The 25,012-nt window shown below is 38.7% G+C and overlaps 1 protein-coding gene and 1 long non-coding RNA gene across 3 annotated transcripts in view; one reads left to right on the top strand and one right to left on the bottom strand.

The window, feature by feature from the left end:
• Positions 1-24,548, bottom strand: FAM149A (family with sequence similarity 149 member A). Of its 2 annotated transcripts, none has more exons than XM_053975058.1 (14): positions 24,164-24,548; positions 12,308-12,418; positions 11,237-11,369; positions 9,529-9,671; positions 8,636-8,761; positions 8,303-8,479; positions 6,295-6,485; positions 4,779-4,933; positions 3,531-3,634; positions 3,104-3,322; positions 2,680-2,794; positions 1,882-2,010; positions 1,423-1,504; positions 1-584 (listed from the first exon to the last, which is right to left on the bottom strand). In XM_053975058.1, the coding sequence occupies exons 1-14, from the start codon at positions 24,421-24,423 to the stop codon at positions 511-513; spliced, it is 2,019 nt and encodes a 672-aa protein (XP_053831033.1). In that variant the 5' UTR covers positions 24,424-24,548; the 3' UTR covers positions 1-510. The 2 variants fall into 2 exon arrangements, with proteins under 2 accessions (XP_053831033.1, XP_053831034.1); XM_053975059.1 differs by lacking the exon at positions 24,164-24,548 and adding an exon at positions 14,313-14,375.
• Positions 24,530-25,012, top strand: part of LOC128805987 (uncharacterized) — a 13,366-nt gene continuing 12,883 nt past the window's right edge. Inside the window, exon 1 of the long non-coding RNA XR_008436676.1 lies at positions 24,530-24,615. This is a non-coding gene — a long non-coding RNA (uncharacterized LOC128805987). The remainder of the gene's footprint in view (positions 24,616-25,012) is intronic.

Genomic DNA, 25,012 nt, shown 5'->3' with positions numbered 1-25,012 from the left:
TACTTTTAAGAGATAAAATATAATAATATAATAATAAGCAGACAGACTGAAACATGAAGAAATGTTAACATAGCAGTTAAAGAGGAAGTACTGCAAACTTCTGTTTAAAAGTATAAATTTTATATATGACTAATATTTAGATAGACTAGAACATCTTTAAGGAAGCAAAAATAAGTAGGGACAGCACTTTATGTTCTAAATGCACCTTATTTGATAGGTAGAAAAACAATTCCCTAGGAAAGGCATAAAAAGGAGGAATGCCTGAGAAGAAAGTGCAGCCGCAATCTCTTGATATTGCAAACAGAGCAGATACCTCAACCATTTATTTCATTTTGCTATAATTTCAACTCTAAGCTCTGGTCAAATAATTTTAAAAGAAGGTAATGCAGGCATCCTGAGGATTGCAAGGCTCAGCAGACACCTTCTTTGTTACACAAGATACTAAGTGGCAAATTTAGTGCTTCAGTCTTTCAATCAGTGCAGAGGGTTTCTGTTTCTTCCTAAAACAGGTTAAGAAGCAATCTGAAATCTCTTCTTTGAGGTTGGAGGATTTCTCTGAAAGGATCTGGAGTAATTCTGTGAACCTGGAAAATATAAAAGATTGCTAATTGTTGTAGTTTCTCAAAGACACTCCAAGATTATATATGAGTTACTTCCACCAATGTACTCAGATCAATATTTGCTAACCTGCCCTTATTCTTACACCACCTGTTATATAATTTTGTCAATGATATAATTATTTAAACTCAAGGAACTTCTAAACGAGTAAAGATTACTTCTAACAACTCAAATACACCAGGAACCAGCTAGTCAGCTTTATCGTAAAAATGAAACAAAATGAGCTACACAGGGTTGTTCTCTTTTTTGGGGTTGTAAATTCAAGACAGAGCTGCAAATCAATACTGATTTTTTTGTTTTATGAGAGCTTTATAATTTTGTTAAAAGTGCACATTTTCAAATCTTCTTTTTCTTCACACAAAAAGTTTATTAATTTCAGACCTAAAATAAAATTTGTCATAAGCAGTTCACAAGCATGCAACTGTGTTACTACTCTAGCAGCTGCAAAAATATCTAGCCTGCACACTACAGCCTCTTGCTATAGTTGTAAATATGTCAAAATACTAAAAAAAAAAAAAAAAAAAAAAAAGAAAGAAATTATGAGATGAGATGATGAGATAGAATCCTTTTCCTACCACGTCATAACAAGAAAAAGAAGCTTCACAGGATTCCTAACCATAAGAGTTAGGACTCCCTCAGAACAAGTGAGAAGAAGCTTCAATCTAAACTCAAAAATCCTGCCAAGAAAACCTGTTCTTCTTTTATGCTGAGATGGCTCTCCCTAAGCACTATACTTTCTGACAGTATGATGGGTTAGTAGGTTTTGTTGGCCTTTTACATTTCAAGTCATTCTCCTTTGCCTACCTGTTATCAAAAATCCTTGACCGGTCCTTCTGTAGTTAGCAAAATCCACGGGAGTCAGTGACTTCTTCTGAGGTGTGTCTCTCTGTAAAAAGGAAATATATACTCTTACCTAGTGAGATACACTTATCTACAGAAAGGGTTTGATTATGGTTTTATGATCTAGTCTCGCAGACTGGATCCTACCAAAGTGCAAAGCTCAAAACAGCACTAAAACTGCACACTTCTAGCACACACACCCCTTTCAAAACCTGAAAAAAAATTCTTTCTCATACAACAGTCCCACACCCTCCCCAAGACTTTTAGCATCCTCCTCTCTTCTCAGGGATTCCTCAGGTAGTGGTAATCCTTGTACATCAGAAGTCAGGAGAGACTCAGAAACGAGACCTTCTGTAAACCAACAGCAGGCATGAAAGAAAACCTCTTCCCTTTTTCCAAGTCTCCACTTACACTGTAACGTACCCTGAATGTATGAGTTGTGTTGGGTCTTGAAAATTGATCAACAGTAACACTTCTTTCTCTGAGTGGCTGTTGCTCTGTCCTGTCAGCTACTGCACTTGACACTCTGCTATGAGCATATCGTTCTTGATGCTGAGAGAATTAAAAAGAGCATTAAGAGAATGCAGCAATTGAATAAGTTAAATTTTTTTTCTGTTGACATACAGAAGTTCACAAGAAGATAAGAAAAATATGTTTTCAATAACCAAAAGCATCAATTTATGTGCCTGTTTTTTAAACAGATGCAAGACTGTTTCTATGTTGGCATGTTGATATATCAACATGCTAATTTACTTCTGGTGATTGATTACTTCCCAAACCTTCAAAATTGGCCAATATTAGATCTGGCTTTTTTCAGTTGTTATCATTTTCTACTTCAGTCAGCATAGTTTTCTAATTCTTACAACCTAACATTAGTGAATAAAACACTGAAAAGAGCGATTTAAATCCAGATGCATAGAACAGCAAGGTTACTATCTTGTTATCTTGTTGGTTGGTTCTTTTTAGCTATTTTTTTTAAACAGGTTTTTCTGTTGTCAGACAAGTCCTTCCACTATAATTTGTCTATGACCTAAGGTTTTGAACTGCCTTCTCTTACATTGTAATTGCACCCCAATGTAACACACATTAGCATGCTAAAACTATGTATTAAATACAAACCAACACCAGCTGTAAAATTACTTACTTCAACCAGTGATATAGAATAATTTAATTCTAAATATCTTGAAGTTCTTCACCAGTAAAATCATGAACACAACTTACAGGGCTCTGTTGCATTCGAGGTACTGAAATGTGTTGTTCAACAGGCTCAGAGTTTATTGGTGGTAACTTGTTCCGGGTTGCAGGCACACGAGCAGAAGATAAACTGCTGCAAACCCTACAGAATCATAAGGGTTCCTCTTTTAGGAGTATTTACATTACAGACTTCATTGAAATAATATAAAATTATTAAGTAGTACATTTCTTTATAAAGCTCAGCTACAGAAAGTAACAGCACCTAATACAGCAATAAAGAAGTAAAACAAATGGCTCTCCTTAAAAAAATCATGGCTCTGCTTGCTTTCTTCTTCCCTCTGAATTCTACAATTAATAATAAATTGTGGGTTAGTTCTCAAGTAGTTTGCAAAATCCTTCAGTGGTGAAATTTCAGTAAAATTCTGAGAAAAGAATAAAATGAAAAACTCACAATTTTGTCCCTTTAAGGATTTCATCATTGTACATATTAGGAACTTCTGAGCATGGTTGGTCAGAGGTGAGAGCAGGTAACCTTGGTACTTTCCTAGAAGATGCCAGCAGAGTCAGAGATGATGACAGAACACTGTTATCAGAAATTCTCCCCAACCTAGGATGTGCTGAATTTGGAGTGCTGGAGGCACTGCTATGCTGTTTGTCTTCTTGATCATTCCTAGGGAAAGAGAAAAAAAAAAGGAATTAGGATCAAGAAAAACAAGGGTTTAACAGTGCATCATTTCTACCTCTGCAAATTACTAGCATATCAGTGATCACAAGATCACACAAGATCACTGCCTTTTTTATATATATATATATTTTTTTTTTTAATTGCAAGACATTTTTACATGATGTGAATTATGTCATATTTTTATGTCACCTACTGTGTTTTTTCTGCTGTGGCAGCATGCCTCTGTTGGAGCGGTTTTGCTTGAATTGTCATCACACCACTCAGATCACTATAGAAATTGCTGGAGAAACGGTAAACCTATTAAAAGCAACAACTCTGTGTTAACATTTCCTTTTTTAGAAGGAAGATCTTAAAAAGCACATAGTTAAGAGGTATTTTACTTGTTTTTTACAAAAGTTTCTTTTAAGATGGTTCAGTACAATTCTCAGGAGTAGATGGGGCAACTCTGCTTTTTTCTCTTGCTTATCTTGAACAGAATTTTATAAACACAACTTGTGTAATGTAGTTACTGAATTGCAATTTGATTTACAATATAGATTTCAGTTGAAGCCAGAGTTTGATTCTTCAAACTTTCCATTTTCCCTCAGCACAGGGGCATGATTTATCAAAGCATTTTACTTCTCCTGGCTGCTGGGACTGCTACAGAACAAAGCACATCTATGGGGAGAACCAAGACTGCTGTGCTATCTTTCCTGTGTTCCTTATCTCACTGTTTAGCAAGCATGGAAAAAGAGCCAATGGAAGAAAATTAAGTCACTTGAATTCAGTAGTGAGAGACAGGAGAAAAAAAAAAAAAGAACAGAAACAGTGGCTGAAAAAGGAAACAAATGCACAAAACATGAATCAAGAAATCCAGAAACAGAGGGAGGAAACAGCAAGCACGACAAATTAGGACATTTTATCAGTATAAGCATGAGCTTCTACAAAGACAGGTAAGGCCTAGTGCCAGTGTGCTGGTGGATGTACTGCAGAATCTCCTTTCAGAGGCAAAGAAAAAGTGAAGGAACGGGAGAGTCTGAAACTCGCAGTGTTGTGAGAAAAGCACTTCAAGTTGCAACTTCACATCCCAGTTTGTGTTCTTAATTCTACCATGAAGAAATTTCTGGATCACAATAAAAGCAGAATTAGTTTTTAAGGAGAGAATAGAATTTAACAAGACTTTGCCAATCAATGGCAGCAATACCTTAGTGATAAATTGTACCTTTAAGGACCACCAAAGAAAAATAACTGACAATAAACAAAAAATCAACATTGAATTAAACCTCATTTTAAATCAGATGACTTCAAGTATGCCTAAAATTGGTATAAAGAAAAAAAAAAAAAAGAGAAAATAAAGAAAAAGAGCCTTTTCAAGTTTTGATCAAGACTGTCCAAGGTTGAAAAAAAGGTGTCCAAGGAAGAAAAAACAAACATTTGACAGAAAGGTTTGTTTTATTCTTACCTGTGATGAAACAGAATGAGCCCCAAAAGATACACTTTGTGCTTCAGAGCCTCTGGAAAGGGGAATGGTCCCAGCATCAGCTGTAATATGAATGACTGGCAAACGTGGCAGTTTTGCTGTAACAGTTTTCAGTTTTTCCATTTGTTGGTCACACTCTGCACAACAGCAAAAAAAGTAAAGGAAATAAGAATGTTTACCAGCCATCATTTCTTGGGGTTCAAACAATATTACATAGTAAATAAAGACTTGCACATAGCTTTATGTTTCCATGCTATTTAAAAATCTAATATAAATTATGGGTTTTTGAAAGCATTTCCATTTGTCTATGCTTTCTCTGACACTGACATACAAGCTGGCCTATACAGGTAGATTTGGAGGGGGTTGTTTAAGAAAATCCCCAGAGCTTTTCTTTTTTAAGTAGTAAAAAAACCCCAACCATATATATATATAAAATCAAAAGCCTATTGATACCAGCATCATCTGACAGCAGCTATACACTGTTTCATTTTGGGTATAAGCTACCACCTTATTTCTATTATAAACCCAAATTATTTTCCTTCCTAATTTAAGTACTAGCCATATGACCTTTAAAAATATAAAAGGGCAAACCTATCATAATACTGCTAAATTATCCTCCCTAAACTATAATACAGAGAGCTAAACAATCCACCTGTGCTGTCAAAAGAACTTTTAAATTACAGTAAAGCCTGAAGTTCCGATGCTGCAAGCATTCAGAGAAATTTTGCCATTTCTTACTTTGTTGTATTCTTATATTTGAGGTCGAGTGTACCTTACATTAGAGGTAACTTCCAAGACCCCCCTCAGGTATTCTTCTGTTGCTTCTGTTCTTTTAAAATACATTGAAAGAACTGAAATTTCCCTCAGCCTCCAGAGGTAACATATGCACACTAAATAGATTTTCACTTCTATTTATTTTTCCTAGCTTTTCCTTTTCTCACTGAAGTCTGTTAGAATACAAAAGCATAAAATTACATGCATCACCTTTTCTTCATCCTATAGTGAAGTCTTGAACTCCCGCACATCAGCAAGACTCTCTATCTCACTTTAACATTCTGACTGCCCAAGGGTTCTTTCTATTAATAAAGCCTAAGCAATGAGGACTATGATTCCTAGGTTCCAGATCACATTGTCACTGGTCCCCTGACTAATGATGACTAACAGCATCAATTTACATCTTCAAGAAGTGATTAATATTTTTATTTTTTTAAACATGCTCTCTTGCAATGAAGCTATTTCAGTCAGTATATTTCAGTCACTATTTTTCTTTTTACACCTCTCATACAAAACTCCCTGAAAATTAGGAAGAAAGTTTTATTTTAGGTGTGTGTGCGCGCACACATTCTCATGGCAAGGCATTACATATATTACTATTGTACAGCACTGGTTATCTTAACTAAAGCCTGGAATATTTGCTTAATTTAAGCAGAGAGGGAAGGATGACTTTTCTGAATTAGATTCAACAAATACCATATTTTCAAATGAAATTATCAAATACCTGGGATACTAGTTTCCCAATTTTTTTTAATCAGTTCCTCCAATATTCCAATGACATTGCTCCAGATATGATCAAACACTTCAGAAGCCACAGCATCTTTGATACAGGCATTGGGAGAAACAGGGGGAATGCCACGCTTACACCTCTTCTCAGAAAGATGCATTTTCTGTTGTTCCCAAATCTCATCCTCACTAATAAAGGAAACAAATTCAAAAGAATTCCCATGGGAATTAACTTCCACCCCACCCCCTCCTTCAACAGAGAAATGTACATATGGAAGAAAAGGAATTCAGCTGGAGATAACCAAAACATTGAAACTCAAATTCACCTAAGGGAAGAGAACCTATTAAATACATATATACTGATTTCTCTTTCATTTGCTTGCCATTGAAAAATTTTAAAATCCCATTATGGCATCACAACAGAAAGATCTACAGGTCTAGGAGAAAGTTTTATATGTGGCACATAGTCATTTGAGACTAAATCCTATGCTTTTTACAATAACATAGGCAACAACATCTGTTGTATTTGTCAAGAGGACTCTCACATGAAAATTTCTTTCTCAGCATGCCCTGTGTATCTGCACACATCTCCAATTTCCCACCATTGATCAAAGATGAAACAACTTTAAAGGATTTCTGCAGTATGACAAGAATAGTAGAGCCCATAGCCTTACACATCCCTTCTTTCCTATACACTACAGTAAGAACAGTTATGCTTTTTAATTTTTTTTCTGTTTCTTCTGTTTCCAGGGAAACATGTTTCAGCTACATCTCCTAACCTGCTCTTCTAATACACCCTCTCAGGAAGAAAGTTTTAACTTTTTTCTTTTTTTTTTTTTATACCATTGTGTTTTTTCCTAAGGAATGGGGTTTTTTGGGGTTTTTTTTGAGGTCAAAAAGATGCCTCCAAATTCCTAGTGGTTTCTACTACCTCCCTTTCTCTTCTCTGACACTTCTTCGCTTCTTCCTCAAGCCATACTGCATAATTCTTAACTGTATGTGAGATGTGGCTGATTGGTCCAGCTCACAAAATGACCAAGCTATTCTCATGTCAGGCTTTATAACAGATGTTTTAGTTATGGAGAAAAAGGCATTTCAGAACTGAAGGAAACAAGAAGCATATGAAGGAGACAAAAGAGAGAAACATACCTTCAGACAAGTCTCCCTCCCAAATTAAGTTTGCTTACTTATTAAAACAGCAAAAACTACTGGGAGTATTCTTAAACCTAAACGCTTCCTAAAAAGGCAGCAATCCCAGCCTTCTCTTTAAAAAAGAGCACTGAAAGGGTCTCTGAAAGGTTCCTCAGGTTTTCAGAACAACCATGTCTTTGTTCTGAGTGTGCGTAAGGCCTTAGCACAAAAAGCTGTGCTTTGTGCCCAATGAGTCCTACCAAAGCCTTCCCCTTTTAGAGGCCTCTTAGAAAAAAGCACGTGATGATCTTTCATCCACCCAGTAGCCTAGCTGCTGGAACATTCAACTGGCTCGCAGGAAACCTAGGCTGCACTTTCAAGAAGATGACTGAATGACTTGTTGCTCACAAGAGTGCTCTAAATGCAGGGTGTAACCTGCAGGTCTCCTCACAAAGCTGTTATACTCTGCACAGAAAGAATAAAGACTCATCAGGGCAGATAATGACAGCACAAACAGTGTAATGACACTAAACAACCTGATGCTCAAGGCACTCATTTGGGGAGAAGGGATGCCTTCATTCTACCCCATCTCAAAATTAAATATTTGTTTTATTGAATATCCATGCATCAAATACCTCAAAATAACCAGTGGTCAAGAAACTCCTCTGAAATGGGAGATGTGAGCTTTAAACCACTAGAAAGGCAATATACCTAATCTTCCACATGCCCAGTGAGTGTTCTGACCACTCTGCTACTGAACACAGGGACAGAAGGAACTATATCTTACAGAAGAGAAACACCATTTAGGAACCCTGACTCAGTTCATTGATAATTTTTCATTACATTCTTCAAAAATACATATATCTGTTATTTACAGTTCCTTGTTGTCAAAGGCAAGATATTCCTCTATTTTTCCATCCTCATCGTAAATTTCTTCTTCCAGGAAGGAATACATGGCTGAGTCTGAAGCAGAAATCCTAGTGGAACTTGAATCCAGTGACGTATGTATTGGAGATACTGTTGGCATCAGTTTAGAGCCTGAGATGCAGAGTCTGAAAAAAATACCAAGAAAATCAGAATTAAAGATTCAGAGAAGAAAGAAAGTGCATATTTAATTATACTGACATGATTCAGTAATACAGAAGTAATATTTGTACGTGTTTCTGAAGAGGGAAGACCAAAACAAAAACTTTAAAAAATTAACATACTCTTTTGTATGACCAGTACAGTCAAGGAGGCCAGGCACACACTTAGTATCTACATGGGCATCATTTCTGCTCTGAAAATGCTGAAATCCTTCATCCTTTGGCACTAGGAGTTGCTTTCCTAGAACCCTGAATAAAAAGGAGAGAACAAGCAGTGTCATAGATGGAAACCTTAGCCATATGCAAATATCCAGAATACAAGCACCTGCAAACAGTAGGCAATGCAAAAGCACAACTTACATCTGCTTTGAGGGGCCAGAGCCTTGTGTATTACCTTAATATTGCCTATTATTTAAGTCATTAAAGTTAAGCTGATTTACACAAGATGAGAATCTAGTTGAAAAATTTTAAGAGCAAATAGTAAAACTTGTTAGATTGTTCTAAAGCCAGACAAAAGTAAACACACTTCCTTTCTTATGAAAAAAACTCTGCAAGATACATTTAAAACTGGATGCAGAAGACAAATAACATCTGCTGTGACTTCACTTATGCAACTCCAGTATCCACCAATGTGAGTAAAAGTGCTAATCAAAACTGTTTACATGGAAAGTTAAGGCTACTGTTAAAGTTCAGAAAATGCACGAACTCCAACATGCACAATGTAGAGAGGAAGAGAGTAAAGGTGAAATCAACTCTAATAAATATACATTAAATTATATAATAAAATAATTTCTGAACAACTTTGCCTGCAACCATTTTATTAATCAAAATAAAAGGCATCAGTTGCTAAAGCACCACTGCCCAGATTTACTGAGCAGCTATGGCACAGCTCAGTTCCAAAGATACAGATTTGAATGCACAAGTGTTGCTGATGCCCAAACCATAAGAGGGTACCCCAAAAATTCAAATTCAAAATTCAAACTGTTTAAAACTACTACTAGCAAGAATTTCCTCACCTTATATGAGGAAATTGTTCAACCCAATCTGCACATTCTGCCTTCAGGTTCTCTGTTTGGGAGGTCACTTTTCCTTCAAAGAGCATTTCATCAATCTCCAAAAATAACTGATGCACTCTCTGTGTGTTGGCTTTATCAAATTCCTATATATTATAAAGTTAATAGTTGTTAGCAAATATGCTTGTATACTAAAATTTCCATGATATTTAAAGAATAGAACAACAGGAATCAACTTGGATGTGCATGTCAGAATGCATGTTCAGACTATGTATTTTGGACACAATTTATATACCACAATGAAAAAAAAAAAAAAAACAAAAACAAAAAAAACACAACAAAGAAACAACACAAAAAAAACCCAAAAAATCCCAGATAGCTGGCTGGTACAAGTTGATTTAGCAAAAAGGAACTACTAGACTGTATTTCTTTGACATTAACATATAACATAAAGCTGCCTAGAATTAGCCCATATTAAAAAGAAAAAAAAAAAACAAACCCACAAGAAAAAACCAGTTATAAGTTCTTTGGTTTGGACTCCCAGGTTGCTCCCAGTGCTAATGTGAAGCACACACACTGCATCTCTGGCACCCAGGGCACTTTGCTCTTTCAAGAAGTGCTCTTCTTCTTCCTAAGTACAAGAGCTAAGAGGGTAAAGAGGGAGCACCTTACGCCTGTGTGACCTAGTTTAGGGCTTAGGATACAGCTGTCAGTGTGAGAAATGCCCTTCCATATTTCTTCACTGAACCTACAAATCAGTGCTACTGAAGACTGAGTTAACACAGAGGCAAATGAAAATATTAGAGAAATGTCTGATTTTATCCAGTGATATGGAGACAAGCACTTGGCTGAGGGTTCCTCAGCTGGGCACTGTTTGTAATGACATTTGCCACTTACATTAGATACTTTGATACACTAAAAAAACGGATACACTAATAATGAGGCCCAAATCATGCTTGTTTACTTCCAGCTGAATGCCTCAAAGCACTTCAGGGTACAGGAGGGATCACACTGAAAAGGAATGAGAAAATAACTCTCACACAGGTTACTGTAATATCCAGAGTGAGGCTCTCTCCTGAAGGGCTGGCTGCGACAGATGGGGTCAGTACCCTAAAGATTAGGGCATTATGCAAAAAGAATACCAGCCACAGAAGGCCTTCTGAAATGAAACTGGCAGCAACTGCAACACTTTTGGATTTATTTAACACTTCCAGCCTGCACCAGGTATGCTTCAGAGGTCAGCCTTTGTAACAGTAGGACTTCTCTCTGCATCATTTACAAAAAATAACTGAGTTAATGTAAGAGCTTAGTATTTACCAAAACTGGGAAATTTATATGCATGTTTATGAATGTACTTCGTAACTGAAAACATTGAGAACAGTTCCATTTACACATTGCCTGCACAATGCGGTGTTTGAAAAGACATGTTTTATCATTCACTTGGACTCAGAAACCTAAGCCTATCTTCTTCAGTAAAACAGTTTTGTTTTCCCCAGACTTCATCATTTATCATTTTATTCCATTTCCCTTTGTTACACATTAGCTGCACCAATACCAATGTGCAACCAAAACTATTTTTTAAATATTCAATTAATACACTTATTCATGAGGCTGTTATGGATGAGGTGCTGCATGTCCAACATCAGTAAAAAAACTAATATTTTCTACAATATTTAGGGAAAGGGGTACTGTAAAAATTTCTGTGACATACATCATCCCTCCAGGAGTAAACTGAACTTCTTTCAGTAGACAAACTAGTAGTATAGCTGTTTATTCCAGACCAAGAATTATTCAACTCCGTGGGTGTTGCACAACCACTAGGTGAAAGTGATGAAAGTGTCTCACTGAAAAGAAGACAAATTAAAATGAAGAACACAATTATTTTCTGTATAAACATCTTTTAAATAGAGCAACTAATCAAGTAAATGGTGCAAGCAGATATTTTAGAGTGAATACATGCTCCTATTAGTACTACTTACTGCCTTAAAGGCAATTCCTTCTACACTATTAAGTTTTTGCATGTATATACACCATTGCAACTGTATGGCACTCTAAAATATGCATATATATGTGTGTATGTATTTGAATATAATTATATGCATGTATCTATATTTCCAGCTCGAATAATTATTTTGGTTTCTCCATGTCAGCTAGTGATCACATTAAAAATAGATGAAAGATAATATAAGCTTTCTTTAACACTTTCACATTAGAAGCTACCACAAGAAAACTTTTGCAAAACTAAGCACAAGATCTCTACAGATGTTTCAAATAGCACTGAGTTACTTGTCTCTATGAGGTGTTATTTATGTTGCTAAATCTGGTGCACTTTAAAATTTGATCCAGAGCAACTCAAGCCCCCAGAGTTCTAGCTGGTCCCTGCCAGCTACCACCCAACCCCAGGATGCAGGGAAAGCAGTAGTAATTGGATGTGCAGGCAAATCCTAACCCGTGTCATCTGGAATAAAATTTCTTGAAAGTTAACTAACCTGCAACATTGGTGAGCATTATTTCAATTTAATCATGAAGTCTGATTTCCCTTCCAGACCTAATCAGTACCCTCTACTGTGATGTTAAAATACTTAAATCCATATCACAAACCAGGAATAAAGTTCAAACCCTTTAAACAGAAAGTTAGGTCAATTTGTATCCTGCATTATATTGTGCAATAGTTATTATCCATGAGAATTACTGGAAGAATGATTAGTGAAAATAAACTCCAATCTGAAAATATCTAAGTCAGAAGTGAGTTAAAAGTATTATTTCAGAAGTACATGTATACCAGGTATAATTGTCAATGGCTTCTTGAACATTTCTTGCAAAAACTAATGGAAGAGATACTCCACTTTTTCCAGAGAGACTTTGATTTGGAGAACCTCTGGACAGTCCCTTCCTATAAAGAGAGAAACATAACATTCCACAATTTTAAATAAAGTTAATTCACATCTCCACTGGAAGGGGGGGTGAGGAGGGCAGGGGAAAGGAGAAGAGGAGGAAGACAACTACTCTGTTGAATTTTTCAATTTTTCAGTCCTATCCATCAATACAAACATTTGCTTAAAACAAACTACTTTGTTTTAAAATAGCTTTTATTTGTCTAATTTCCAAAGGTATGTTTAAAAAGCATGTACTTTTACTCTGAGACTTGCTTTACTCCACTGGAATCCTCCTTGGATTTTGTACTTCAAAACTTGCAAGAAGTACATACAAATGAAGCAGCACCTCACTATTGCAACAACAGACCAAAGGCACAAACCAGTAATTGCCCATACAGCAGTTTAATGAAGGAATGTTTTTTCCTTTGTTTGGGAGGGTAGGGCTTTTTGTTGATTTTTTTTTTTTTTTTTTTTTTTTGGTTTGTTTTCTTAGATGGAAGCTGCTTATAATTACACAACTGTTCATAATTACATATTACGTTTGATGCATGAAGTTGGGTCATTAATATGCTAAACCCACCTCTTCAGAACATACACAGACGTGTGAAAGTGTTCCTTGGAAACACAACAACTGATTGCTTCACCTATTTTCATGCCATAGAAGCCTCACAGCGGCATGATTGCATCAAAGTAGATTTGTGAATGAGTAACTATAAGAAAATAGCTCACAGTTCCAAGAATTTTCTTCATTTTTTTAGACAAGAACTGTAGATTGGCCCTGCAGCAGTTAGGATTGCTTTGTCTTCTTTCTATCCTTTCCGATATTTATCTTTCCATTACACATATTACAAAGACACATATGTCAAAATCTAATTCCCCACTCAAATGGACCACATCACACATCCTACTGCTATGTCCTGGTTAAGAAAACAGCAAAACCAACCATAAGTTTGAACTTCTCATCAGGGAAGACCTTAAATTTAAAATTCTTTAAGTCTGGTAAAACAGCAGTGGAAAGCATTTCCATGTGTTTGCACTTCATATCCTATCTCTTCCCTACGCCTCTGCTTTTGGTCAGTAAGCACCAGGAGGCTCTATGAATATTCATAAAGTGCAATCCCATGACTTGAGTCTCATTTTGTCCTAACACCAAGATCTATCTCCCAAGAAGTAACAGTGAGCTCACAGTCCATCTTCTACATGGAATGCTGTTTCCTTCTGTTCCCATACATCCCTCTCTGCCTAATATTTGCCATATTATTTATTGCTCAAGCAGCCTTATAAGGCCTTTCATTTTTTTTTTCTCATAGCTGACCCTTGTTCTTAGAATTTTTCTACAACTTAATACATCACCAAGGTTTAACACTTCACTGCTCTTTACCTGCTCAAACTGCCCAGGTCGGATTCCCAGGAAACACCACTGGAGGAGGAAACCACTTACTGTTAACTTCTGCTCACTAATATCCAAGCTAAACCTCCCCTGGCACAACTTCAGGCTGCGTCCTCTTGTCTTGTTGTGAGGTGGAGCAAAGTAGTGTTTCTGCCACATTTTTCCACTGCATGTTGTTGTACTACGTTTCCCGACTCCTTGGATCACATGCCATTATATGTGCCAGGAAATTGTTGCAATAAAATAAAACGATAGGAAAACCCCCTCCCAGCACATCTATAGCATCACTTCCCCTGCGCTAGCAAGCGAACACCAGAAGCTGGAGCAGCTCCCGGCTGCTCAGCGAAAGCTCCGCAGCGACGGGCATTACATGGGGACAGCAATACAGCGGCAGCGCTCCCGCCGCCCCGGCAGGACGGCGGGCGGGCCGCGGACACCGCCCCGCCACGGGCCGCGGCCCCCGGCCCCGCCGCCACACTCACCCCGGGACCGGCGGCCCCCGGCCCCGCCGCCACACTCACCCCAGGACGAGCAGCCCCCGGCCGCAGCCGCCCGGCGGGCCGGCGCCCCGCGCCCTGCGCATGGGGGCGCGGCGGGCGCCCCTCGCAGCGCCCCGGCGGCGGCAGCGCCGCGCCGCCCGCACCGCCCGCTGCCAGCGCCCGCACCGCCCGCGGGCTCCCCGCGCCGCGCCACGCCCCGCGGCAAGGCCTCGCACCCCTGCGGGCCTCCCCACGAAAAGCTAAAGCCTCAGCCTGGGCGGGAGCGGTGCAATCTCCCCATCTCTCGCCTCGCAACACGCAGCCAAAGAACGCCGAGCTTGGTCTTTCTGACCAGAGGAGGCTTCCCTGGCCTTCTTAGATGAACAAGGGTTATGCGATGCTAGCCAACTACATACAGATTTTCTCTTGTTAATTGAGTTCTCCTCTGAACTACCCCTATGCACGTCACCGATCTTCTTCAGCACGGGTGCCAGGGCAGAGCATAGACTGTCAGCTGCAGATTTACACCAGCTCCAGTAATCCACTAGCTCCATTCATCTCTAGCTCCAGGACATAAAAACTCTGGCGTCTATATATTTTGCATAAAGCGTCTCTTAAAGGAGAAAGCAGATCTGCTCATAAACAAGAAGAAAATACAAGAAAGAGAAAATAAAATAAAGGCAGTATTAAATACTCATTAAATATGAAAATTAAGATAGAAAAAGCAAGGCATATGAAGCCTCACCTTACAGGAAAACAAACAGCAGCATTTAAATGGCATTTGAAGTTTCATAACCAAACAAAGTATTACTCACTAAGATAGGCGTATAGAAAATGCCTAGCATTTGTTCTCTGATGATAAAATATTTTCTTTTAGCCTGTTCAGTAAGGAAAGTTCCGCATTCTTCAAAGCCCCATTCTTCCGTGTCAGTAAATCATTAAGAAACTGTGTGTGTAATAACAACTTTCCTTGTCCTTAGCAATCATTCTTCTATAGGAGCAGGTTTGTCCAACACTTCAGACACATGCACACACACGAAAATAGAGTCCTTTGTCAAGAAAAACTTATCCAAGCAGATGAAATCTAGAATAGCAAATTATGTCCTGGTTAAGAAAATGCAATTTTGACCTTCCACCTTCTCCTACATTTCCACAGTGTAGAGACTAAGAGCAAGAGTTAAATTTTGTGCAACTGTTCTGGAAGGCTTTTTTGTTATTGCAGCAACAAGATTCAGCCATTGGTCACCCCCACACCTTACCACCACAAAACCCCACAATACCATTTGCATTTCTCTAAACCAAGCCCCTCCTTCCTTTCCAACCAACACAATGATAATTATATGGAAAAATAATTGTGAAGGAGGATATTATTAGTACTAATACTACTTCCATCACTCTAATTTGGAACTGGGGAGAACTAACAAAGGACATGCCGAAAGGCATTCAACCAGAGGAGTTTAGAAAAGTCAATTAACAGAGAAAAATGCTAACTTTAGTATCTGTCACACATGCTATAAGACCTCTTTAACAGATGATTCAAAGTCTGCTTTGTAGCCACAGCCCAATAGAAAATATTTATTATGCATTGCTCCCTTGCCAACAATGTATAATATCCTAATTTCTAATTAAGCTGCTGCCTTGTTGTCTGAAATAATTAATTTTCTTAGATTTCACATAGTTACATGTTCTTTACTATTTTGGAAGCATGATTTGTAACAAATGTAAACATACTGACCACATCATGCTCTCATAACAATACATGCTTTATCTTTTAACCTACCATTTACAGCTGGGGCAGTTAAACCTGGAGAGAAAGAAGGCTCAGGGGGACCTTATCACTTTTTACAACTACCTAAAAGGAAGGAGTTTGCAGCCAGGTAGGGGTTGTTCTCTCCTCCTAAGTAGCAAGAGGCAGGATGAGCAGAAGTAGCCTCAAGTTGTGCCAGAGGAGGTTTGGATTGGATATGAGAAAAATATTCTTCACTGACAGGGTGGCCAGGAAAGTGGTGGACTCACCAACCCTGGAGTGTAGGTGTGGCACGTGGGGACATGGTTTAACGGTGAACACGTCAGTGCTGGGTTAATGGTTGGACTTAATGATTTAGGGGTCTTTTCCAACCTTAATAATTCTCTTTATTCATTTCACTCATATTCTCACTTTCTGCTTGTTTGTCTATCCCACACTTGGTTTGTAAAACCAAGAGATTATTATTTATATGCCAGATTTCTGTAAAACTTTGATGTGAGAGTATAAAAGAAATTAAACTATAAGCTCTCTATAGCATAAATGTGAAAACACCTCTGTTGGGAAAAACAGATTTTGGAATTACACCAATCTTTCTTAAACTGGTCTGGGACAATTAGCATGGAAGTCTATTTCTTATACTTCTTTGACGTGATATAGCAAACAGAAGCTGTAACTCCAGAAATCTGGCTTGCTCAAATATTCCTCTGTAAAGGGTCACTCTCAACACAGTACCTGCCTGTCAGGGGCATTTTCTTGGAAGTGAATAGACACTCCTGGTCAGTATCTTGTTCACTAAGCAGAACGTACAGACTTTGTTGCAAACAACACTGAAAATCTGTCACTGCACAAAATGGTGCTTCCACATGTTCACCAGCTAATGCTGCTCCATATTTGGAGCAAGCAAGAAACAGACATGACATGACTACTTTTCCACATCGATAATGTACAACATTCCAGGCATGCATCACAGTATTGTAGTTGAATATTTATATCACAGAAAATACTAAATTCATAAGAAATACACACATCCTTTTCCTTCTAGGTCAGGCAGTCATCTGATCAACTTGGTTGCAGTCAGCCATGGTAAGCTCTTCCATGTATTGTTTGATGACAAAACACATCTTTTTCAATATTGAGAGGACCTTTAGGAAAAGCACTGTCACCCTCTTGTAACAACTTCAGTGACCACAAACTGCCAGGTATAGCAGACAGTATTGAATGTCATTGGCAGTCCCCAGAGGAGGTCGTACTATCTGAAGACTGCTGTAACAACTGTGCCAGGGCTGAGCATTCTTACACTTGGTTAATACAGCAGCACCAAATTCTTCCTTCAGTACTCTGGACCTTTTATGAGACATATCCAGTGACTTTTATAGCTCATATAAAAAGCAGTCAGTTTGGCTCAGCATTTAATCACTTATTGCAGCAATACAAAGAAAATCCAGGTATATGACAACAATGCCCATCCCTGCTTACAATCCCTGTGCCTCAGCTTTCTCAAAATCAGACTTCTTGTGGCATATCTTGAAAAAGCATCCCAGGAATAGTTTAGCTGACGTAACTCCAGTAGGTGCACGTAAATGAAACAGAATTATGAGAAATTTAATAGAACATTCATCTAGCCTTCTGCAGAAAATTATTTTAAGGCAGCTATAATATGTTTGGCTTGTTAGTTTAGAAATGACATAGCTTATTAAGGAGAAGGAAAAAAGAAACCTACCTTGAAAGGTAATATAGTAAATTATGACCTTCTTAGCTTCTAGCAACACTACTTTATCATTACTGTTACTGAACATGCCAGAGGCTTGACAGCTAGCAAAAATACACTCCAAAAATTATAGCATGTCTCCATTTGAGAGTGTCACTCCAGGCTTGGAGATAATTTTCATTTTGTTCTCATCTTTATTAATGAGCACTGCCAGAAGTGTTTTAGTATTTTCAGTCATCTGGTTTTGGTCAATGAATGAAGTACTGACTATATATAAAGCATCATTATCAGAGTTTTTCCACTGATAGTGTTTAATCATACCACCTGATTGGCCCTTTCCTCTTAGAAAAATGTCACTTACTGTCTTTGAAGCTATGCATGGGTTACTGATGCTTTGAGGATTCAACTACTTTGGGAGGATTTGTACAGTTGAACTCCTGGTGAATTTTTCAGGTGACTATCTTTTTGCTCAGCACAAATTACCATAATTAGCCACAATGCCAATTTTCTTCATGTGTTGCTAAAATTCTATTTGTAAATAAACATAAAAGCCTCTTTTGGTTCAAAAAGTAGGTAGCATTGGAATGAGAGCATGAAGGTTTCCCTGTGTTTGCCTGCATCACCATCTACAGTTTGTCAGTCCTCTGTGGCTACCTCCTGCACAGAATGCACACTAGATGCACTCAAAATCACCTCTTCTACCCAAGATCTGTTTCCCCTAAGGGTCAAGGTTTTCACTTGTTATTTCATCTGGAGTGAAGAAAAATAATAAAGAAGCAAATGTCATTATTTTCTTAAATCACTGATAACACTAAAAGCAGGCCATCATTTTTAATACAATCTCAATCTGTGTGCATCTCAGGCAGCTATTTGCAGTACATACACTTAAGTGTAATGCCTCCTATTAGACATTTTCATATTGAATTCTGAAACAGATGTAAAGCTTTTCCAACCATGATCTGTGTTGAGTTCTGTTCCTATCTTTATAAAACTAAGTAAGAATAAACTGCTCCAATTTTTAAGACAGGCTTATTTGTATATAGTAATTTTATTCTTCTGCAAATTTTAAAGGCTTTGTAATTTTGAAATGCATTCAAGATGGCATGAGCTTGCAAGGTATTATATATATAATTTTAAATCTATTTGTAATTTTGATTCTATATAAAAATGTAACTGCAAGTATAATTCTTGGTTATAGGAAATACAAACAATTTCTGAGTGCAAGATACTATAGAAGTAAATCTGACTTTTTAATATAAATTATGAATCAACACTGAGAAAAATACTATCATCTTAATTAACTGCAATAATATAGAATGCTAATTAGTGTCTTAGAGAAGGTGTTTTATTTCTTTGGACCTGATAGGAGGCATTTACTGCTGCAGGATCAAGTGTCTGAAGAGACAGGGACAGAGTAGCACCCTAACAAAACACTTGGAAGTGATCCACAAGACTTTCCCCATGTATTCTTTTTAAGTAAATTTGGAAATCCAGTAAATATTTTTTTTTTTAAATCAGACTTCTTTCAGCAGCATAACAGATTGGATCATGTTTTCCCTTCTGTTCTTTGATCTCTGAAGAAAATTGCACATATAATGAATCACTGAGAACAGGTGCAAAATTTATCCTCTCAGAATTTAAAAAAAAAAAAAAAAAAAAAAAAGAAATGTGACAGTTCTATAGCACAGAGTGAAGCAATGTAATTGTGGGGAGACCTTAGTCTGCATATGCTCAGGCATACTAAATACTTTTCTCCTTCCTCTGTAACCACAAACACCCCTGGCTTGAGATATCAAGACGTCATATTCTAAAACATTATGTAGCCAAACAGATTTGAGGACCTGAAAGTTTTCCTCTGTTCTTGCTATAGTGTGACTTACATAGTGGTGTACTAGAAGAAAGGCACTTCTGAAAAACAAAGTAACGATCCTTTATTCATCCCACAACCACTCCTTTCCTAAAAACCAGAGAGAGAGAGAGAGAGAGACGGAGCAATAAAATGCAAATCAGAAATAAGCAATTGCACAATACCACTGCTCACCACCTGTGTGGAATATCCCTTTGGCCAGTTCAGGTCAGCTGTCCTGGCCATGCTCCTTTGCAGCTTTTTGTGCACTTCATCAGTGGCAGAGCCTGGGACACTGAAAAGCCCTTGACTTGGGGTAAGCACTGATTGGCAACAACCAAACATCAGTGTGTTATCAGCATCATTCTCATACTGAATTAAAAACACAGCATCTACTCAGGAGACAGAAGTCATCAGAGCAAGAATGTAAAAACTATCACATGCCAACTTGTGAACATTATGAACATATGTTTTCAAGTGAAAGACTCAAAACAGCACAGAAATCCCCACACTGTTATCCATATGATGTACATACATGCACAAGTACACATTCACACCACATCAAAACTTTTCCCAACAAGACTTTAGCAACAGTGAAAAAAGACTGACTGATTCAGTCCCAAGTATTTTGTAAGACAAGAAATCTCTAATTCCTTTAGCACTTGACAAAGCTGACAGGAATAATCTCACCACTGAAAAGACTACAAATTTTCACCAAACTACTGCAGTATCCAAGAATCTTCTTCCTTACCGAAAATATTGATGAAGAATAAAAAATGCCCATTATAGGCCCAAACCTTAACTAAAAGTGTGGCCCCCATGAACAATGCACGCTGAACTCTACATTAATGAACAATTAAAAATAAATAGTCCACTAACTCAAAACATTTTAGAGGACTTTATGACAGTTAAGAGTAACAACAAAGGCTGAGGGTACTTCCTCTTCTTTTCATAGTTGTCTTAATAATCCTGTTTATTGAGCACTGGATCAGAAACAAAATGCCTGGTTGTAAACATATCATCTTAGTTTCCAACAAACAAGTCCTCTCCATCTAAGAAAAATTAAAGTACTTAGAGCTAACATGAGATTCTTTGTGTTTAAGGGCTTTGTGGTTGCTTGTTTTTTACATTTATTCTCTAGTTGATTAGCTTGTACTGCATCTAGCCCTTGGACCCCCAGCATAAGAAGGATGTCAACCCCTTGGAGGGATCTCAGAGGAAGGCCATGAAGATGATCAGAGATCCAGAACACCTCTCCCCTGAGGACAGGCTGAGAGTGCAGGGATTGTTCAGCCTGGAGAAGAAAAGGGGAGACCTTAGAGAAGACTTCTATTACCTAAAGGGGACCTGCAGGACAGCTGGAGAGGGACTTTTTACAAAGACATGTAGGGCAAGGGAGAAAGGCTTTAAATTGAAAGAGGGCAGGTTTAGATTAGATACCAGGAAGAAATTCTTTACTGCGAAGATGATGAGGCACTGGAGCAGGTTGCCCAGACAAGCTGTGGATGACCCATCCCTGGAAGTGTTCAAGACCAGATTGGACAGGGCTTTGAGCAATCTGGTCTAGTAGATGATGACCCTGCCCATGGGAGGGAGATTGGAACTAGATGATCTTTAAGGTCCCTTGCAACCCAAACCATTGTTGGAAGTCCATAACATTTTCCAAAAACTGAACTTTATATACAATATTACTAAATGTTATAAATTATTTTTAGTAGCATCCATCTAGAGAGTGTAGATGAATGTGTAGCGCCATGTGAAATTAAAATTTGCTTCTGAGTTCTTGTACACTTAATTGCAATGAAAAAATAGACCGTGGCAAACCACCACATTACTGTATTTACTCTTTTAGATCAGTACAATAAGGGAAGTGACCAGCTTAGTAACACTACAATGCCCTATCTAGGTTAGTATGCATTATACAGTGTGAAAGAGCTCTATTGCTTTTAGTGGGTAAAACAGAAGACAGGAAGTCAGAGTTCCCACTCTCTTCTACAGCTCATCAGGTTACTTATATCCACATTCTCAAAGTTAATAATTTCTAAACCCAAAGCTTGAGCCTCGAGGAATAAAAGTTTGTTATTTGTACATCACGGATAAAGCTACACTTCTCATATCAAGTTCACAAACATTTTTTTCCATGTGTCAGAAGCATTCTGAAAATAGGAAGCAGCAAAATTAGTTTCTACAAAATAGAATCTCTAAATCTCTAAACAATATAATTTAAGCTTTGCCCAATTTAGATTAGGGAGGGGTTGTTATCTCGCCTACCTATTGCAACATGTTAGGATAGCAATAATAATGTTTCTTTAAAAAAGAATCTATGTATCTTGGTACATTAACATATTGTTGTAAGTGTAGCATAAAGCGTCTTCATATTCTCTGAAGAAATGTCATAGTCTTTTATAGCAGAATATATTTTCTTTCAAATAAGAGTAAAAAACTATGAATTTTTTCCTCCATTATAAAAACAAATATTTATTCATTATAAATCCTCCTTCAGTTTGGTTAAAAGAACATGAAATTGCTATGTAAGTAAATAGTAAACGTTAAATCTCACAAAGTACTGCCATAGTTTAGCCCTATACACTATTAGGACAAGTAGTTGTTAGTTGTGGAAATCAGAAAATGTAGCATGTCTGAGAAAGACAGTAAGAAATCAGTGCCAGATTTTCACTATTTTGCACTATGCACTGTCATTGCTATCAGCTCGTCCATACTTAAGAAAAAAATACTAAGACATAAAATGGTTCCTTTCCTTTATTAACCAATTACTCATTGTAGATTGCTATCAATGAAAATACATTGGCCATCGATGTCTTCTAAATAATTTTAAATAGCAATAAAACTTGTAATAAAGGAACTTTATTTACATAAGCAAAAGCTTCCTGTGTATAACTATCAATAATATATTATCATATTCTGTAACTCACAAATTCTAATCTCAACTCTAAGCAAGGAATACTAAGTTTTTCAATATTTAATTAAGATGCTTCTTCTAAAAGCTTAAGTGAAACCACCTAATTAAAAAAATGCTAATGTGGAGGTATAGACTTTCCTTGTCAAAGTGATGTATCTTTTTCCTTCTTCTACCTCTTTCTGGTTTGGTTTTGGTTTTTTGAAGACAGACAATACCTTATCAGTATAACCTTTACTGCTATTAATAAAATATTTGAAATGCCACCATGCATACAAAGGCATAAGTTAGGGGATAATTAGGTGATATCAATTAGATGTGCTTCAATAGCAAGTCAAAATGAGTAATTTGCTGGATATAATCAGTTTTAAAATAATAGGGTTTATTCTTCATCCCAATAAAATCAGTTTGTTTTAAGAGTGGATTCCATTCTTCAATTTTTTTAATGATAAAAGTCATAGACATTTTTCTTGGCTTTATTTTTGGTATTAAAAAAAGAAGTAGCTGGGGGGAAATTACAGGGACATAACACTGATTTGTTCTGGCATTGTTTATATAAAGCACCAAATGTCTTATAAACAGAGCTCTGTTACTACACATAAAACCAGATTAGCCTCCCTATTAATAAAAGGCAGGGGGATTGGAGTAGGGGGAAATAAAAGAAGTATGTCAGGGAGGATTTGTGTTCCTACTTTATAAATATTATGCTACGTGGAAACCGAACTTAGAGCTTCCAAAATCCATCTGAAGATTTAAGTGTACTAAAAGATTCCAGTCCTTTAGAGTTAAAAACTTAAATATACATTCATTCCTATCAACACCTAACAAAACTTTACTGTTCTTCTGATTGTCCGTTGCGAATATTAGCACAGTTTAGTACTACAGAAGCAGCAATTATAGATGTCCATAAAATATATACAGTAGCTTCCCTTTTTTTTTGTGATAGTATGAAAAATTCCACCAATACAGTAATGCAACTGTTGCTCACTTTTATAAACTCTTGTTTTAAATACACTAAGAAACCACTGCACTATACCTCTGCTATAGCAAAATATCACCAAATGGAAGCACACATATTTAACAAGCTTCTTTTATATGCAGCAAACCCTAAACGTTTCAAGGTGACACTTGAAAATTAAACACAGAAGCATCCAAACCAAGTTTCACACCTGTTGTTGACACTTTAGAACCTCACTAGGCAGTGACTGAAATGTCTGCTTTGATGCGCAGTAGCAACTTCGGGACAGAACTCGATACAACCCGCACACCTACGTGAGGGACCTTTACGATACCTACTCAAGCTCACCATCCCCTGCACGCCCTCTGGACCTCGGCTTCTCTCCCTGCGCATCCCGAGGTGGGGACGGGACAATTTTCCTCCGGCCTTGCAGGGCCGGGCTCTGACTCCCATCCCCTTCCACGCGGAACCGCGAGCGTTTTCCAGCTCCGCGTTCCTTACGGCGCCGCACACAGTCCGTGCGAGCCATCGCTCCTGCCCGTGAAGATGTGCTTCTCAGCCTCTGGCATACTGCCGGGGGAAGGCAAACCCTGCCCACTGAGATGTTCGGTACTGCTCAGGACACCCAGAGGCAGAAAAAGCCAAGTGGAAGGAAGCTACAGGAGTGAGGGGCGCACACCTTCCCCGTGCCCCCAGGTTTGCGGGGCGCTCACTCACGTGGGAAGCCGTGGGCTGCCGGCCGCCTCATCGCCCTCGGCCGCCGCCTCCTCCCCGATGTCGGGCAGGGTGATGAGCAGCCCCTTGGCCGCCGCCCGCCCCCCGGGCTCCTTGTCCGTCTCGCTGGACGCCGGGCTCGGGGTGCGGCCGCCCCTGCCCGCGGCGCGGCCCCCGCCGGACGGGAGTCGCGGGCTAGGGGCCGGCGGAGAGCGGCGCAGCCTGGAAAGAAGGGCGCCCGCCCCCAGGGCCGCCACCTTCATGGCAGGCTGGGACGGGAGCCCCTTCCCGGCGCCGCAAGCCCTGTCGAGGGGCCGGCAGCCTCCGGCGGGAGCTGCCCGCTGCCTGCGGCCCGGCAGGCGTTGCTAAGCGAAACAAACCACGCCGGGCACGCACCGCCCTGGGCGGGGAGCACCGCGCCGGCGGAAGGCCCGGGAGCGGCCCCGACCCTGCAGGTAGAATCCCACCTAATATTATGGGGCAAAAACGAAGCCCACCTGCCAGGGCAGCAGGGCCCTCAACACATTTAAGCCCTTCGGCTTAACCAGAAGTGGGGAGTGAGAGCGACCCAACCCAGCACATCTTAATCACCATGCCAGGCAGAGGCAGAAAGGAGCTGTGTGGGAGCAGCAGCTCGCGTGCTTTTAAAGGCGCTCCCAGCCATTCTAGGCAGTTCGGAGAGCAGTAGAGGGTGACAGTGGCACAAGCCAGACAGCTGAGGGCACACGAGTGGGGAATAATTAACTTTGCCCTAGGTTTCCAGCATTGGGTTGTCTGCCTGGCTGAAGACAACTATGAACACACCAGCAGCAGTTTGGGAACACTGTAATGCTTAGTATTATGGACAAGGCA

The sequence above is a fragment of the Vidua macroura genome, chromosome 4 (assembly GCF_024509145.1).
Source record: "Vidua macroura isolate BioBank_ID:100142 chromosome 4, ASM2450914v1, whole genome shotgun sequence".
In the NCBI taxonomy this organism is placed as follows: domain Eukaryota; kingdom Metazoa; phylum Chordata; class Aves; order Passeriformes; family Viduidae; genus Vidua; species Vidua macroura.
This window is presented reverse-complemented; position numbering and strand designations above follow the sequence as displayed.